Source organism: Neoarius graeffei, chromosome 18 (genome assembly GCF_027579695.1).
Source record: "Neoarius graeffei isolate fNeoGra1 chromosome 18, fNeoGra1.pri, whole genome shotgun sequence".
Taxonomy (NCBI): domain Eukaryota; kingdom Metazoa; phylum Chordata; class Actinopteri; order Siluriformes; family Ariidae; genus Neoarius; species Neoarius graeffei.
This window is the reverse complement of record NC_083586.1, coordinates 40,310,126-40,324,092: the sequence shown is the minus strand read 5'-3', so window position 1 is coordinate 40,324,092 and position 13,967 is coordinate 40,310,126. Positions and strand designations below refer to the sequence as shown.

Here is a 13,967-nt window from a genome sequence, read left to right as displayed (position 1 = left end):
AAAATACCTTCGTTACCATATGATGTTACCACGTGGCTTGCAGCCAGTGTCCACTCACCAGACACTTTATTAGGAACATTCATAGACCCGCTGTTTGATGCAGTTCTCTAATCAGCCGATCCCTTGACAGCAGCACAATGCATAAAATCATGCAGATACAAATCAAGAGCTTCAGTTAATGTTCACTTCAAACATCAGAATGGGAAAAATTGTGATCTCAAAGTGTGACTTTCTTTCACTGTGGCATGGGTGTTGGTTTGAGCCAGATGGACTGGTTTGCGTATCTCAGAAACTGCTGATCTCCTGGGGTTTTCACCAGGGCTTTGAACCGGAATTTTTTTCCTATTGGTTCGTTCCGAACAGAAACGGAATTTTAACGTTTCCGGTTTTGGATTCCACCATTAAATGGACGTTCCCGAACCGGTTAGAACAAAAAAATTTCGTTCCCGGAACGGTTAATTACGTTCCCTGTCAGCTGTTTAACAATTGGCTATAAAATTATGTCTCTGTCTCATCCAGCTTAAGCCAAATGTAGGCTAATTCTATTACAACCTTCATTAAATAAGACAAGAAATAATTCAAAACAATTATTATTTCAAATGTTGGCGATTTGGATTCTCAGTATGTCTTCCCATCTACACAAACAGAAAAAGTGCCAAAAATGAAAGATAATTCATTTAGTGTGTTACCAAAGGCGAGTCAGGCCCTATAGAGGGCTACCGCATGACGTCACCGCGCCGCGAGATTTTGTTAGGCGCCATATTGGAAGACCAAGTACACATCTATGCAAGTACATACATACATAAAACAAACTACACCTGAAATGTAGCCAGGGCCGGTTCTGCCCTAATCTGGACCCGGGTGCAACATCGCGCAACCCCCCCAAAAAAAAACACCAGTCTAAATCAGGACAACCATCACATAACTATAACTATAAACATTTTATATCAACTATTTTAACTAAATGGGCTATAATAAATAAGCCTGCAGGCAGCCACGGCGGGCTGCCTCAGAAAAGTAACCATTCAATGACAACTGAAAGCCTGCAGCCACGGCGGGCTGCCTTAAAAAGTAACCATTTGTCCTACCTTAAAACTCGTTTTGCATTTTCTGCCTCCTTTTTTGTATTTTCGACCCTCCGTTTATTTTCTTTCCTTTTCTGAAAACCCAATTTGTGTCCAGACATTTTGTTCTGCTACCAACAAACTAACTCGTCAGGTCTCGTCTCTCGAGCCCGCGATGATTCCCGTGGGAAGGGCAACAATTGATACATTTTTACAAACAGCCAATAGGGAGGTTGCAACGTTCAGGCTCTTCTTTGCTCAGAGACACTCAGTAATGGAGACGTGATAGCAGTCCACCTTCCCGCTCTCTCCATTCAATCAGCGAACGTCACACAGGAAGTGAACCCCAGCGGGTCATAGAAACTTGCGCAGGAGAAGAATGGCTATTTGTAGGCTACAGAAACTTTGAGGAACGAAATAAAAAACGGTATTAACCGGTTACCATTATTTTTAATAAGCGTTTCTGTTCCGGAACATAAAAAATAATAAAGTTTCTGGTTTCGTTTCTGTTCCATGTGAAATAGAAAAAGTTCCCGGTTTTCGTTTTCGTTCCTTGAACCAGTTCAAAGCCCTGGTTTTCACATACAACAGTCTCTAGAGTTTACACAGAATGGTGTGAAAAACAAAAAAACACTGAGTGAGTGACAATTCTGTGGGTGGAAACGTCTTGTTGATAAGAGAAGTCAGAGGAAAATGGCCAGATTGGTTCAAGCTGCCAGGAAGGATATAGCAACTCATAGCAACTCTTTACAACCGTGGTGAGCAGAAAAGCATCTCAGCATGCAACAGCAGAAGACCACATTAGGTTCCACTCCTGCCAGCCAAGAACAGGAAACTTAGAATCACGATTAAAGGGGTCAGTGAATGTATGCTTGTGTCAGAATGCCAATATTGAAGATGCTGCAAATAGGTTGCTTGTGAGCTTTTTCTTGTGAGTCTGGCTTAATACACAGTGTTTATAATACATTTTGAATACAACATTCATATAAAGTATTACCACGAACTTCAATGATAAAGAAATTATATTTCTGTTATAATATATCGTCTGATTTGTTTTCTTTATCCATGTGTTCTTTTTTCACAGATTGTCAGTATATGACGTGCAGGGCCCAAGCTTGTTATGAATCAAGCAGGACCCTCCCCTTCCCTGGCTACATCGAGCCGAACTCGCTGGTGGTTCAGGATGACTACATCGTCATTCAGGTGTGAATTCACAAGCACATGGTGCCATATTGCACTTGTAAGCATGACACATGGCTGAGAAAGTATATCCATTTATTTTCCTCTAGAAGCAACCATATGGTATGTGCTGTGTCTAATCAAAATCCAGTATTTACATTTTGGACACGTTCATGCACAGCAGCACTGCAGTCGACAGTGCAGTTCACTATTGCTAAATAGGAATGTGCATAAATATAGTCCTTATTGTGAAGGATATTTAACAGTTATTCCACGAAATTGAGTTGTACATGAGCTGATAGCCGACAAGGTACGTAGCACCAAGTTGGTTATAAGCCATGTATGATGAGATTGAGTGGAATAACTGTTTTTTATCCTATCCACCACGGGCGATTGCTCTAAGACAACGAGGGAGGCTCAGCCTCCTCTAAAAATGACGAACATCATGTAGGATGAATTGCGCTAGGCTTGTGTTATAGCCGACCTTATAACATTGCTATTTCAGATCCAGAATCATAGAAATATATGTGCTCAACCCACTACAGTGCGAAATCATTCCCTTATAACTTTAATGTGTGCATGAGTTTTTCCCCCTCGTGACAGCGCAATGCAGCCCAGCCTCAGTGGACTTCAATGGCATTTGGGAGCTATGCGCTTTTCAATCTCAAAATGCAAGACGATTATTGGACAAATACTGCGAAAACTCCCGCCCACGGAGTCTCACGGACTCCCAGCCTCAGTGGACTTCAATGGCATTTGGGAGCTATGCGCTTTTCAATCTCAAAATGCAAGATGGTTATTGGACAAATACTGCGAAAATGCCCACCTACGGACTCCCAGCCTCACATGGGAGGGACATGGCAGTTTCCGCGAGGAGACTGGTGATTGGTGAAAGCGGACGGATATTTTCTTTGATTGACAGCTCGTTTCAACTATAGACAGGCAGCGGTGAATCTCAGTTCAGTCCCATGCGGATTCGCAAGTGCTGTGGTGTATTGTAAGAGATCAGCTAACATTTCGGTTTCATTCATTACATACGGTTTCTACCAGCTTTTTTAGTTTGTATATATTTTCATTGTAAATAAAGTGTAAATATAGTGTTGTCAAGTTTGCTATCTTAGTTCCAGAAATTTCGTTTATTTGAGTGACTGAACTTGAACTTGAGGGGGCTAGTCAGCTAGCAAGAAAGCTGCGCACGGATGCCAAGCATTGTTGATTTAATTTTGGCGAAGCCATTTGCCAGTCTTCCTTTCGAGGAAAAAATTAAAATTAAAGAGCAGGGTAGACCAACGCCTCAAATTGACTTGGTGAAAAAGGTAGGGAATAATACTCGTTCCTTTCAGCTCTCCTGGTACGAGAAAATGAATTGGCTAACAGCAAGTGACCCACATCAACAACAGTAAATAGGCTACTTTAGTAATATGTCATGGATGGACCAAAAATATAGAATCTATTTAAAATGTTTATGCTGAGTATATTATATTGGAATATATATTTTTCTGGATATGAATTAAACACAGCTACAATTTGGAAAACATTTTTAAACAAAAACACAGCCGAGAACATTTCACACTACAGACCTGGATTAAAAGTGAAGGGTTATCAAAATTGTCAATAAAACATTTCTCAGTCAAAATAAGTAAAATATAGGGAAAGTGTCTGTGGCAGCGGGGGCGTGGTCAAGCGCCGGTCTGTGACAGGAGGGCGGAGCCAGGGAAGGTGAGTGGCAGAATCACTACACCTGACGGTAATTAACCTGTGTTTGTGTGTCTTCCCAGTAACTGCGCCCTATTTAAGAAGACAGAGGGAGAGCAGAGGAGAGCTCTTCCCGGGACGAGAACACAGCGTGTGTGTGTGTTTTGCTGAAATATTGTTAAACTGAAAAGTCTGGCAATAAAGCCTGTTCCTTACCTGAAGCTTTGTCCTGCCGTCCTCTGTGCTCCACCTACACCTAAGGGACATTCTACAGTGGTGCTGAAACCCGGGAAAAGGTGGAGCACCAACCCAGCAGCCCCATGGAATCCTCCCCGTTCGCCGACCTGGTTCACGCCCTCACCACGGCTCAGCAAAGCCAGCACCAGGCGCTCGTCACGCTCCGAAAGGAACAAGAGCGGCGCTTCGAAGCCCTGGTGCTGGCCCAGCAGGAAGATTGCGAGGCGTTCCGGCATCTCCTCGCGTCGGCGGGGTCCACCAGCGCCCCCGCCGCGGGCCCGTCTTCCCTCACCGTGACCAAGATGGGCCCGCAGGATGACCCCGAGGCGTTCCTCACATTGTTTGAACAGGTTGCCGAAGCCTCGGGGTGGCCGATGGAGCAGCGCGTGGCGTGCCTCCTGCCCCTCCTGACGGGAGAGGTGCAGCTGGCCGCGCTACAGCTCCCCGCCGACCACCAGCTGGCCTACGCGGACTTCCGCCGGGCCATCCTCCAGCGCGTGGGGCGCACACCAGAACAACAGCGCCAGCGCTTCCGCGCGCTGCGATTGGAGGAAGTCGGCCGGCCGTTCGCGTTCGGCCAGCAGCTCCGGGACGCCTGCTGGTGGTGGCTGAGGGCCGACGATCGCGACGCCGAGGGAATCATCGATCAGGTGGTGCTGGAGCAGTTCATTGCCCGCTTACCAGCCGGAACCGCGGAGTGGGTCCAGTGCCACCGCCCGGCGTCGCTGGATCAGGCAGTAGGACTGGCGGAGGATCATTTGGCGGCTGTTCCGGCGGCAGGACAGCCGATGACGTCTTCTCTTCTCTCCTCTTCTCTCTCTCTTTCTCCCCTCCCTTCTGTGTCCCGTCCTCGCCCCATTCCCCCACCACGGAGACGGGGGCCGGCTCCACCCCAGCTGGCCCGCCGCACCCGTGGTGCCCTCCCGTTTCTCCCTTCTGTGTCTGTCTCTCCCCCCCCTCAGGTGAGTGAGCCCCAGAGCACCGGTGCAGAGGGAAAGCCCGGGCCGGTTTGCTGGCGCTGCGGGGAGCCGGGCCACCTGCAACAACAGTGCGCAGCAATGGAGGTGGGCGCGGTGGTACGGATCCCCGACGCGCCAGAGGCTGCCCTCGATCGGGCCGGAGCGTATCGCATACCGGTGAGTGTCCAAGGGGCTACATATCAGGCGTTGGTGGATTCTGGTTGCAATCAGACCTCGATCCACCAAAGCCTGGTGCAAGACGAGGCATTGGGGGGAGCACAGGGGGTGAAGGTGTTGTGTGTGCACAGGGATGTTCACAGCTACCCTTTGGTGTCGGTCCACATATTTTTCAGAGGGGAAAAATCTATAGTGAAGGCGGCAGTTAATCCTCGCCTTACCCACTCTTTAATTTTGGGGACTGATTGGCTGGGATTTCGGGGTTTAATGATGCGCCTAGTAAAGAGTGGGTCCTGCCATTTGACAGGGGGAGGTCCCGGTGTTGCTTTGGCTGGAGCTGCTGTCGCAGAGCCATCTACATCATCTCCGCGACAGAGTGAGGAGCCGCTGGCTCCTCCTCTTTCTGTTGGGGAATCCCACGCGGATTTCCCATTAGAACAATCGCGAGATGAGACTCTGCGGCATGCGTTTGACCAAGTGAGAGTAATCGATGGTCAAACGCTCCAGCCAAACGCCACCCCGTCCTTCCCCTATTTCTCTATTATAAAGGATAGATTATACCGAGTGACGCAGGACACTCAGACGAAAGAGCGAGTCACGCAGCTTTTAATTCCAAAGAGCCGCCGGGAATTGGTATTCCAGGTGGCTCACTTTAATCCCATGGCTGGACACCTAGGGCAGGATAAGACACTAGCCCGAATAATGGCCCGATTCTATTGGCCGGGGATTCGCGGCGATGTCCGTAGGTGGTGTACGGCGTGCCGCGAATGCCAATTAGTAAATCCAGCGGCCATTCCAAAAGCGCCTTTGCGTCCTCTACCTCTAATCGAGACCCCGTTTGAAAGAATTGGGATGGATCTCGTCGGGCCATTAGATCGGTCAGCACGAGGGTACCGCTTTATATTAGTCCTGGTGGACTATGCAACGCGATACCCGGAAGGAGTGCCTCTGCGCAATATCTCCGCACACAGTATTGCGGAGGCGCTCTTCCGCGTCATCTCCCGAGTTGGAATCCCGAAAGAGATTCTGACTGATCAAGGCACTACGTTTATGTCACGGACACTGCGCGAACTGTATGGGTTATTGGGGATTAAGCCGATCCGCACCAGTGTGTATCACCCACAAACGGACGGTTTAGTAGAACGGTTCAACCGCACCCTCAAGAATATTATTAAAAAATTCGTAAGTGAGGACGCACGTAATTGGGATAAGTGGCTCGAACCCTTGCTGTTCTCAGTGCGAGAGGTCCCCCAAGCGTCCACGGGGTTCTCCCCGTTCGAGTTGTTATATGGGTGTAAGCCGCGCGGCATCCTAGACATGCTGCGGGAAAATTGGGAGGAGGGACCTTCACAAAGCAAAAACGAAATCCAATACGTTATGGACCTGCACGCAAAACTCCACACTCTCACCCACCTAACTCAGGAGAATTTGCGGCAGGCCCAGGAATGGCAAGCCCACCTGTACAACAAGGGTACGCGCCTTAGAGAGTTCACTCCGGGAGATAAGGTACTCGTACTGTTGCGCACGTCGAGCTCCAAGTTGATCGCCAAGTGGCAAGGACCCTTTGAGGTCACACGGCGAGTCGGGGACGTCGACTATGAGGTGAGGCAAACGGACAGGGGTGGGGCGCTACAGATTTACCACCTCAATCTGCTTAAACTCTGGAACGAGGAGGTCCCTGTGGCGTTGGTGTCGGTAGTTCCGGAGAAGGCGGAGCTGGGGCGGAGGTTCAAAAAGGGACATTGGCATCACGTACCTCTCCGGTCCCCTGTGGAGACCACCTCTCCCCGGCCCAACTCACGGAGGTCGCCCAGTTGCAGGCCGAGTTTTCGGATGTGTTCTCGCCCCTGCCCGGTCGCACTAACCTCATAGAGCACCACATAGAGACGCCCCCAGGGGTGGTAGTGCGTAGCCGCCCTTACAGGCTACCCGAACACAAAAAAAAGGTGGTTCGGGAAGAACTTCAGACCATGCTCGAAATGGGCATCGTCGAGGAGTCCCACAGTGACTGGAGCAGCCCGGTGGTCTTGGTCCCAAGGCCGACGGGTCGGTCCGGTTCTGTGTGGACTATAGAAAAGTCAACGCGGTGTCTAAATTCGACGCGTACCCAATGCCTCGTATTGACGAGCTGCTCGATCGACTAGGCACGGCTCACTTTTATTCGACACTGGATTTGACGAAGGGATATTGGCAGATCCCCTTGACTCCACTATCCCGGGAAAAAACGGCCTTTTCCACTCCGTTCAGCTTACACCAATTCGTCACACTTCCTTTTGGGCTGTTTGGGGTGCCTGCTACGTTTCAGCGGCTGATGGACAGGGTCCTCCGGCCCCACGCCACCTACGTGGCCACATATCTGGACGATATAATCATTTATAGTAATGACTGGCAGCGGCACTTGCAACACCTGAGGGCCGTCCTTAGGTCGCTGAGGCGGGCGGGTCTCACTGCCAACCCGAAGAAGTGTGCGATTGGGCGGGTGGAAGTACGTTATCTGGGCTTCCACTTGGGCAACGGGCAGGTGCGTCCCCAAATTAATAAGACAGCAGCGATTGCGGCCTTCCCGAGGCCCAAGATCAAAAAGGGGGTGAGACAGTTCCTGGGGCTGGCTGGCTACTATCGTAGGTTTATACCTAATTATTCGGATGTCACCAGCCCGCTGACTGACCTCACTAAAAAGGGGGCACCAGACCCGGTCCAGTGGATGGAGCAGTGTCAGCAGGCTTTCTCTGAGGTAAAGGCTGCACGATGTGGGGGGCCACTATTACACTCCCCTGACTTTTCTTTCCCTTTTGTGTTGCAGACCGATGCGTCGGACAGAGGGCTGGGGGCGGTGTTGTCCCAGGAGGTGGAGGGGGAGGACCGCCCCATCCTGTACATTAGCAGGAAGCTGTCGGTGCGTGAGGGGCACTACAGCACTATTGAAAAGGAATGTCTAGCGATCAAGTGGGCGGTCCTCGCCCTCCGTTACTACCTGCTGGGGCGCCCTTTCAGCCTCTGTTCGGACCACGCGCCCCTCCAGTGGCTCCACCGCATGAAAGATGCCAATGCGCGGAACACCTGTTGGTATCTGGCACTCCAACCCTTCAATTTCAAGGTGGTCCACAGGCCGGGGGCGCAGATGGTCGTGGCGGACTTCCTCTCCCGCCAAGGGGGGGGGGGGGGGGTCGGCTGCGGGCCGGACGGCCGCCCGGCCTGAGTCGGGCGGTGGGGGTATGTGGCAGCGGGGGCGTGGTCAAGCGCCGGTCTGTGACAGGAGGGCGGAGCCTGGGAAGGTGAGTCGCAGAATCACTACACCTGACGGTAATTAACCTGTGTTTGTGTGTCTTCCCAGTAACTGCGCCCTATTTAAGGAGACAGAGGGAGAGCAGAGGAGAGCTCTTCCCGGGACGAGAACACAGCGTGTGTGTGTGTTTTGCTGAAATATTGTTAAACTGAAAAGTCTGGCAATAAAGCCTGTTCCTTACCTGAAGCTTTGTCCTGCCGTCCTCTGTGCTCCACCTACACCTAAGGGACATTCTACAGTGTCATTGAATGAAATGTGTGGCTCCCAGCTCTATGTTTGGCTCCCCAAGGTCAGTGCTTGTGCCTATTCCAGAACACTCTGCTGTTACTGCTGAGGTTCCTGACAAAGAGCTGCTTTCAATAATGGTCAATTTTTAAACAACATGCCACAATTTTAAAATATAAAATGTTAAAATATACCCCTCCCCCCCCAACACCACCATCATGTATATTGGGCAGTAGGCTAATGGGCCAAAAGAACCTGTTATTTCACAATTTGTGACGCTGCCAACAATCAGCCAGATCAGAGGCAAGAGTATGGGCAAAATTGATGTTTTCTCTTTTAAAATCTGGAAATATCGTAACCGACCAGCCTCCCCTGTTTGAAAGACTACCAGCCACCACTGCTATCCACATTCACTGGATTTTGAGAAACAGCATTTTTATTTTTTATTTTTTTGCAAATTTAATAAATAAAAACTTCATACAAAACGTCCGAAAAAATAATTTCTGCTTAGATTGTAAACAAACGGTGAAATGACACTAGCAATTTGTGAAAAATGCTTTAATAATTCTTGAAAAAAAAAAGATATGCTCTTACTAGGGGTGGCACGGTGGTTAGCACTGTCGCCTCACAGCAAGAAGGTCCTGGGTTCGAGCCCAGTGGCTGACGGAGGCCTTTCTGTGTGGAGTTTGCATGTTCTCCCCGTGTCTGCATGGGTTTCCTTTGGGTTCTGCTACATGCAGGTTAGGCTAATTGGTGGCTCTAAATTGACCGTAGGTGTGAGTGTTTGTCTCTATGTGTCAGCCCTGCGATGACCTGGTGACTTGTCCAGGGTGTACCCTGACTCTCGCCCATCGTCAGCTGAGATAGGCTCCAGCTTGCCTGCGACCCTGCACAGGATAAGCGGTTACGGATAATGGATGGATGGTCTTACCATGAAATACTTTTATTCCATATTTTGTTGGGTTTTGTTCTTTTGTTTGGGGTTTTGTTTCCGAGTAGAGTTTTTATTTCACCCTCGGTTGGTTCAGCAACACACACCGCCATTTTGTTTTTTCTCTATTCACGGTATATGAGCTGATATCCTGGTAGTAGAGTAACCAATCAGAGCGTGTGATTGCTCTTATCCAGTGAATGTGGATAGAATAAAGTAAAACATACTGATTATTACATAAAAAAACCCTCAGTGCTTGTTTAGATACAAAGATGCTATCACTCTGCTGAGTGCATTTATTCCACTATTGTACTGAAACCCTTTAATTATTTATCAGTGTGGAATAATAGTATTAAAAGCACGGCACACTGTTTATCTTCAATATTCATAGTTAATAATGTGGACTTTCATTCTCACAATGAAAGTCAGCCATTTAGTTATTATTCAAATTCTCATTGAATTACATGGTGCTTTGATGTTTGCAGAGGATATTTGTGTGTGTGTGTGTGTGTGTGTGTGTGTGTGTGTTTGTTTTCAGGGCTGAATTCAAAAGTACTGTAAAGCAATTTGCCTAAGTATGATTTCCTGTGAAATTGGACATTGTGGCAAAGGAGTGTGTGTGTTATTTAAATCTGCATCACACTGGAAAAAATGTTACCCCATATTCCCTCTGAAGGCCCCTTTGCAGTTTACTCATCAAACCTTTATTTATGAAGTGTTCCTTGGCAGGGACATGCATAGTGTGCAAAGTTCTAGTTAATCCTCAGGCTCTTTTGTCATTCTGAGTTAACTGTAAAACATTGGTGTCTGATACAGTGATAGCTCACTGGTTTAGATACTGTCCTGTTGGTCAGAAGGGTGTAAGTTCAAATCCTTACCCAGCCACTAGGGTTGTACGGTACAAGGCAGTGCATATTTAGTACCAGTGCCAAACCTGGATAGATAGAAGGCCCAGTGTAAGATTAGCATGAGCTAAAGTGATTATTAACCTTCTGAAAATAAAGTCTCATCTCATCTATAGCCGCCAGAGAACCATTGTCCAATTTTTGAGTAATGTCATGAACCCTTAACAGCTTACCTCGATGCTTTCTCCAGGACTGTATTTTATTCTGAAGCACAGCTTTACTTCATCTGACCAGCAGCCATTTTAGAAGCCATGTTATTTGCGTAACACTGTACTCTGTCTCTCTGGAGTTTGGAGAAAACAGATATACGTCTTTCTTACACATGATTCAGGACTTGGAGCATTTTTTGTTGTGTGATATTAGCTCGATAATATGAAGTCAAGTGGTACCTTCGGTCAATTTGATGTTCTGGCAATGTGGCATGCTGTATTGTACATTTTAGGCTGTAAATGCGTGTCAAAAATATGGAGTGCCAATATCAAATGCATAAATATGACATGATTTATCCATTCATCCATCCATCCATCCATTATCCATAACTGCTTATCCTGTGCAGGGTCGCAGGCAAGCTGGAGCATATCCCAGCTGACTATGGGCGAAAGGCGGGGTACACCCTGGCCAAGTCACCAGATCATCACAGGGCTGAGACATAGAGACAAACAACCATTCACACTCACATTCACACCTACGGTCAATTAGAGCCACCAATTTGCCTAACCTGCATGTCTTTGGACTGTGGGGGAAACCGGAGCACCTGGAGGAAACCCACACAGACACAAGGAGAACATGCAAACTCCACACAGAAAGGCCCCTGTCAGCCACTGGGCTCGAGCCCAAAACCTTCTTGCTGTGAGGCAACAGTGCTAACCACTACACCACCGTGCCACCCCGACATGATTTATTAACTAAGTAATTAATACTATTTTCCCTATGAAGTCCATGAAAGGTTCATTTTTCATATAGAGGACATCAGAGGAGACTCCTGGTTCCCAAATTGTTTGCGACGAGTTTTTTTTCCACGAGTGTTGGCGTTAATTACTAATCTTTTTTTATTTTTTCTACAAATAATTTTCCAGTGTCCTCTTCATTTTTTTATTATACTTTCGCTTTCCTTTTTGTACTTTCCACTTTCGCTTTCCTTTTTCCGTTTTTTTCTCTCTTTTTACGGAAGAACGCCGAGACCGGAAGCTTTCTTTTTTTTTCTCCTCCTGTGTAAAGAACACAAGCAGAGGCCATTCACATCAGATCTGCTTTAATATCAACAGATCTTCGATTAAGGTACATGAATCCTTTCATCATGGCACACCTTCAGCCGTTTCAGTGTACTGAGTGCAGGATGTTTAGTCATTCTTCCTCCGTTGCTAGCGATAGCTTTATTTGTGATAAGTGCAGATTAGTTAGCTCTCTGACAGAGAAGATTATAGTGTTAGAAGCGCGTATCCAGGCTTTAGAGAAAGTCAGTGAGAATGAGAACAGTGCAGTTTATTTAGGGGAAAGTCTGGATGCCCTAGGTGGAGTTAGTAATCCCCCAACTCTGGCATTAGAGCCCTTACAGCGGGGCAAATGGGTGATGACTAGGCGGCATAAGCGTAGAGCCAAAGCTACCACTGAGGCTCACCCACAGGAGCACCACTCCTCTCCGCATCACGTGTCAAACAGGTTTGCTCTCCTTAGTGATGCACCCACTGAGAAACCTGAAAGAGCTCTGGTGATAGGGGACTCTATCATATGGCACGTGAAATTAGCTCAGCCTTTAGGGGAACCAACAGCTTTAGTCAGGTGTATACCGGGAGCCAGGGTGCCAGACATAGCAGGTAATCTTCGGGTCCTAGGCAAGCACAGGTTCTCAAAGATAGTTATCCATGCAGGAGCTAATGTTATACACCTTCGTCAGTTTGAGGTTGCTAAGAGTAACTTTGTAGAGGTGTTTAAATTAGTGAAGGTGATGTCCGATGCTGTAGTATGCTCTGGCCCCATCCCAATGCGGCATGGTGATGTAGCTTACAGCAGGTTATGGTCGCTGAATTGCTGGTTGTCCAGGTGGTGCTCTGAAAACTGTGGGCTTTATAGATAATTGGGCTAATTTTGAGGGCACTGCTGGCCTGCATCCCACTCGGGAAGGTGCTGCTCTCATTTCCTGTAGCATAGGTCATAGTCTCAGAACAGGCCCAGTTAATTTCTGACAATCCAGAGCCAAGGCCAGGGAGCAGACAAACAGGCTAAACCGACTGTCTGCTAGCTGCACAGAGTCATCACTCAGGGTCCACTACATCGAGACTGTGTCTGTTCCCCGAGCTCAACAAAAAGGTAGAAATATTCAGAGAGTTTGTTCCAGTAACCTAATCAATATAAAATTAGATCATACTGACTGTACAGCTGCTCCCAGCACCTTTGATCTAAAGGTGGGGCTATTAAATATTAGATCTCTTACATCTAAAGCGCTAATGGTTAATGAATTTATTACTGATCAGAAGTTTAATGTACTTTGTTTAACTGAAACATGGATTAAGCCAAATGAATATATAGCATTAAATGAAGCAAGTCCTCCTGGATACAGTTATATACACCAGCCTCGTCTAACTGGCAGAGGAGGAGGCGTCGCGGTTATTTATAATGATTATCTAGGTGTAATACACAAACCTAGTTATAAATTGAATACATTTGAAGTTCTTCATACTCATATAATGTATGTAGCCTCGAAAAATAGGTCTACCCAGTTAATTCTGTTACTTATTATTTACATATTCTGAGTTTCTTTCTGAATTTGCAGATTTTATCTCAGATCTGGTTATTTCCTTAGACAAAGTTTTAGTTGTCGGAGATTTTAATATTCACTTCGATAACCCTGAAGACCCTTTAAAAACAGCGTTTGAGTCTATTTTAGATTCAGTAGGGATTAATCAGAATGTCATACGGTAGGACCGACCCATAATGGTGGTCACACCCTCGATCTAATACTAACATTCGGGTTAAACGTAGAAAATATAGTCATACTTCCAGAGTCTGAAGTTATCTCAGGTCATTATCTCATCTCATTCAAAATATGTCTGAGTAATAATATATGCACCTCACCACGCTACTGTATTAAACGTACATTCACGTCAACTACTGCACAGAGCTTTATAAATGATCTCCCAGAGTTATCAACTTTGATTGGGTCACTGTCAGCCCCTGCAGAACTTGATCAGGCAACTGAATGCTTAGAGTCAACATTCCGCCATACTTTAGATAACGTAGCTCCTCTTTAAAGGAAAATGGTTAGAGACAAAAAAATTAGCACCCTGGTATAATGATGACACTCGCACATTA

General features: G+C 47.2%; 1 protein-coding gene across 1 annotated transcript in view; it reads left to right on the top strand.

The window, feature by feature from the left end:
- The window catches only part of sorcs3a (sortilin related VPS10 domain containing receptor 3a), a 602,075-nt gene that overhangs the window by 488,803 nt on the left and 99,305 nt on the right, over nucleotides 1-13,967 (top strand). The window contains exon 7 of the mRNA XM_060898283.1: nucleotides 2,149-2,267. Coding sequence (XP_060754266.1) covers nucleotides 2,149-2,267 — 119 coding nt within the window. The remainder of the gene's footprint in view (nucleotides 1-2,148; nucleotides 2,268-13,967) is intronic.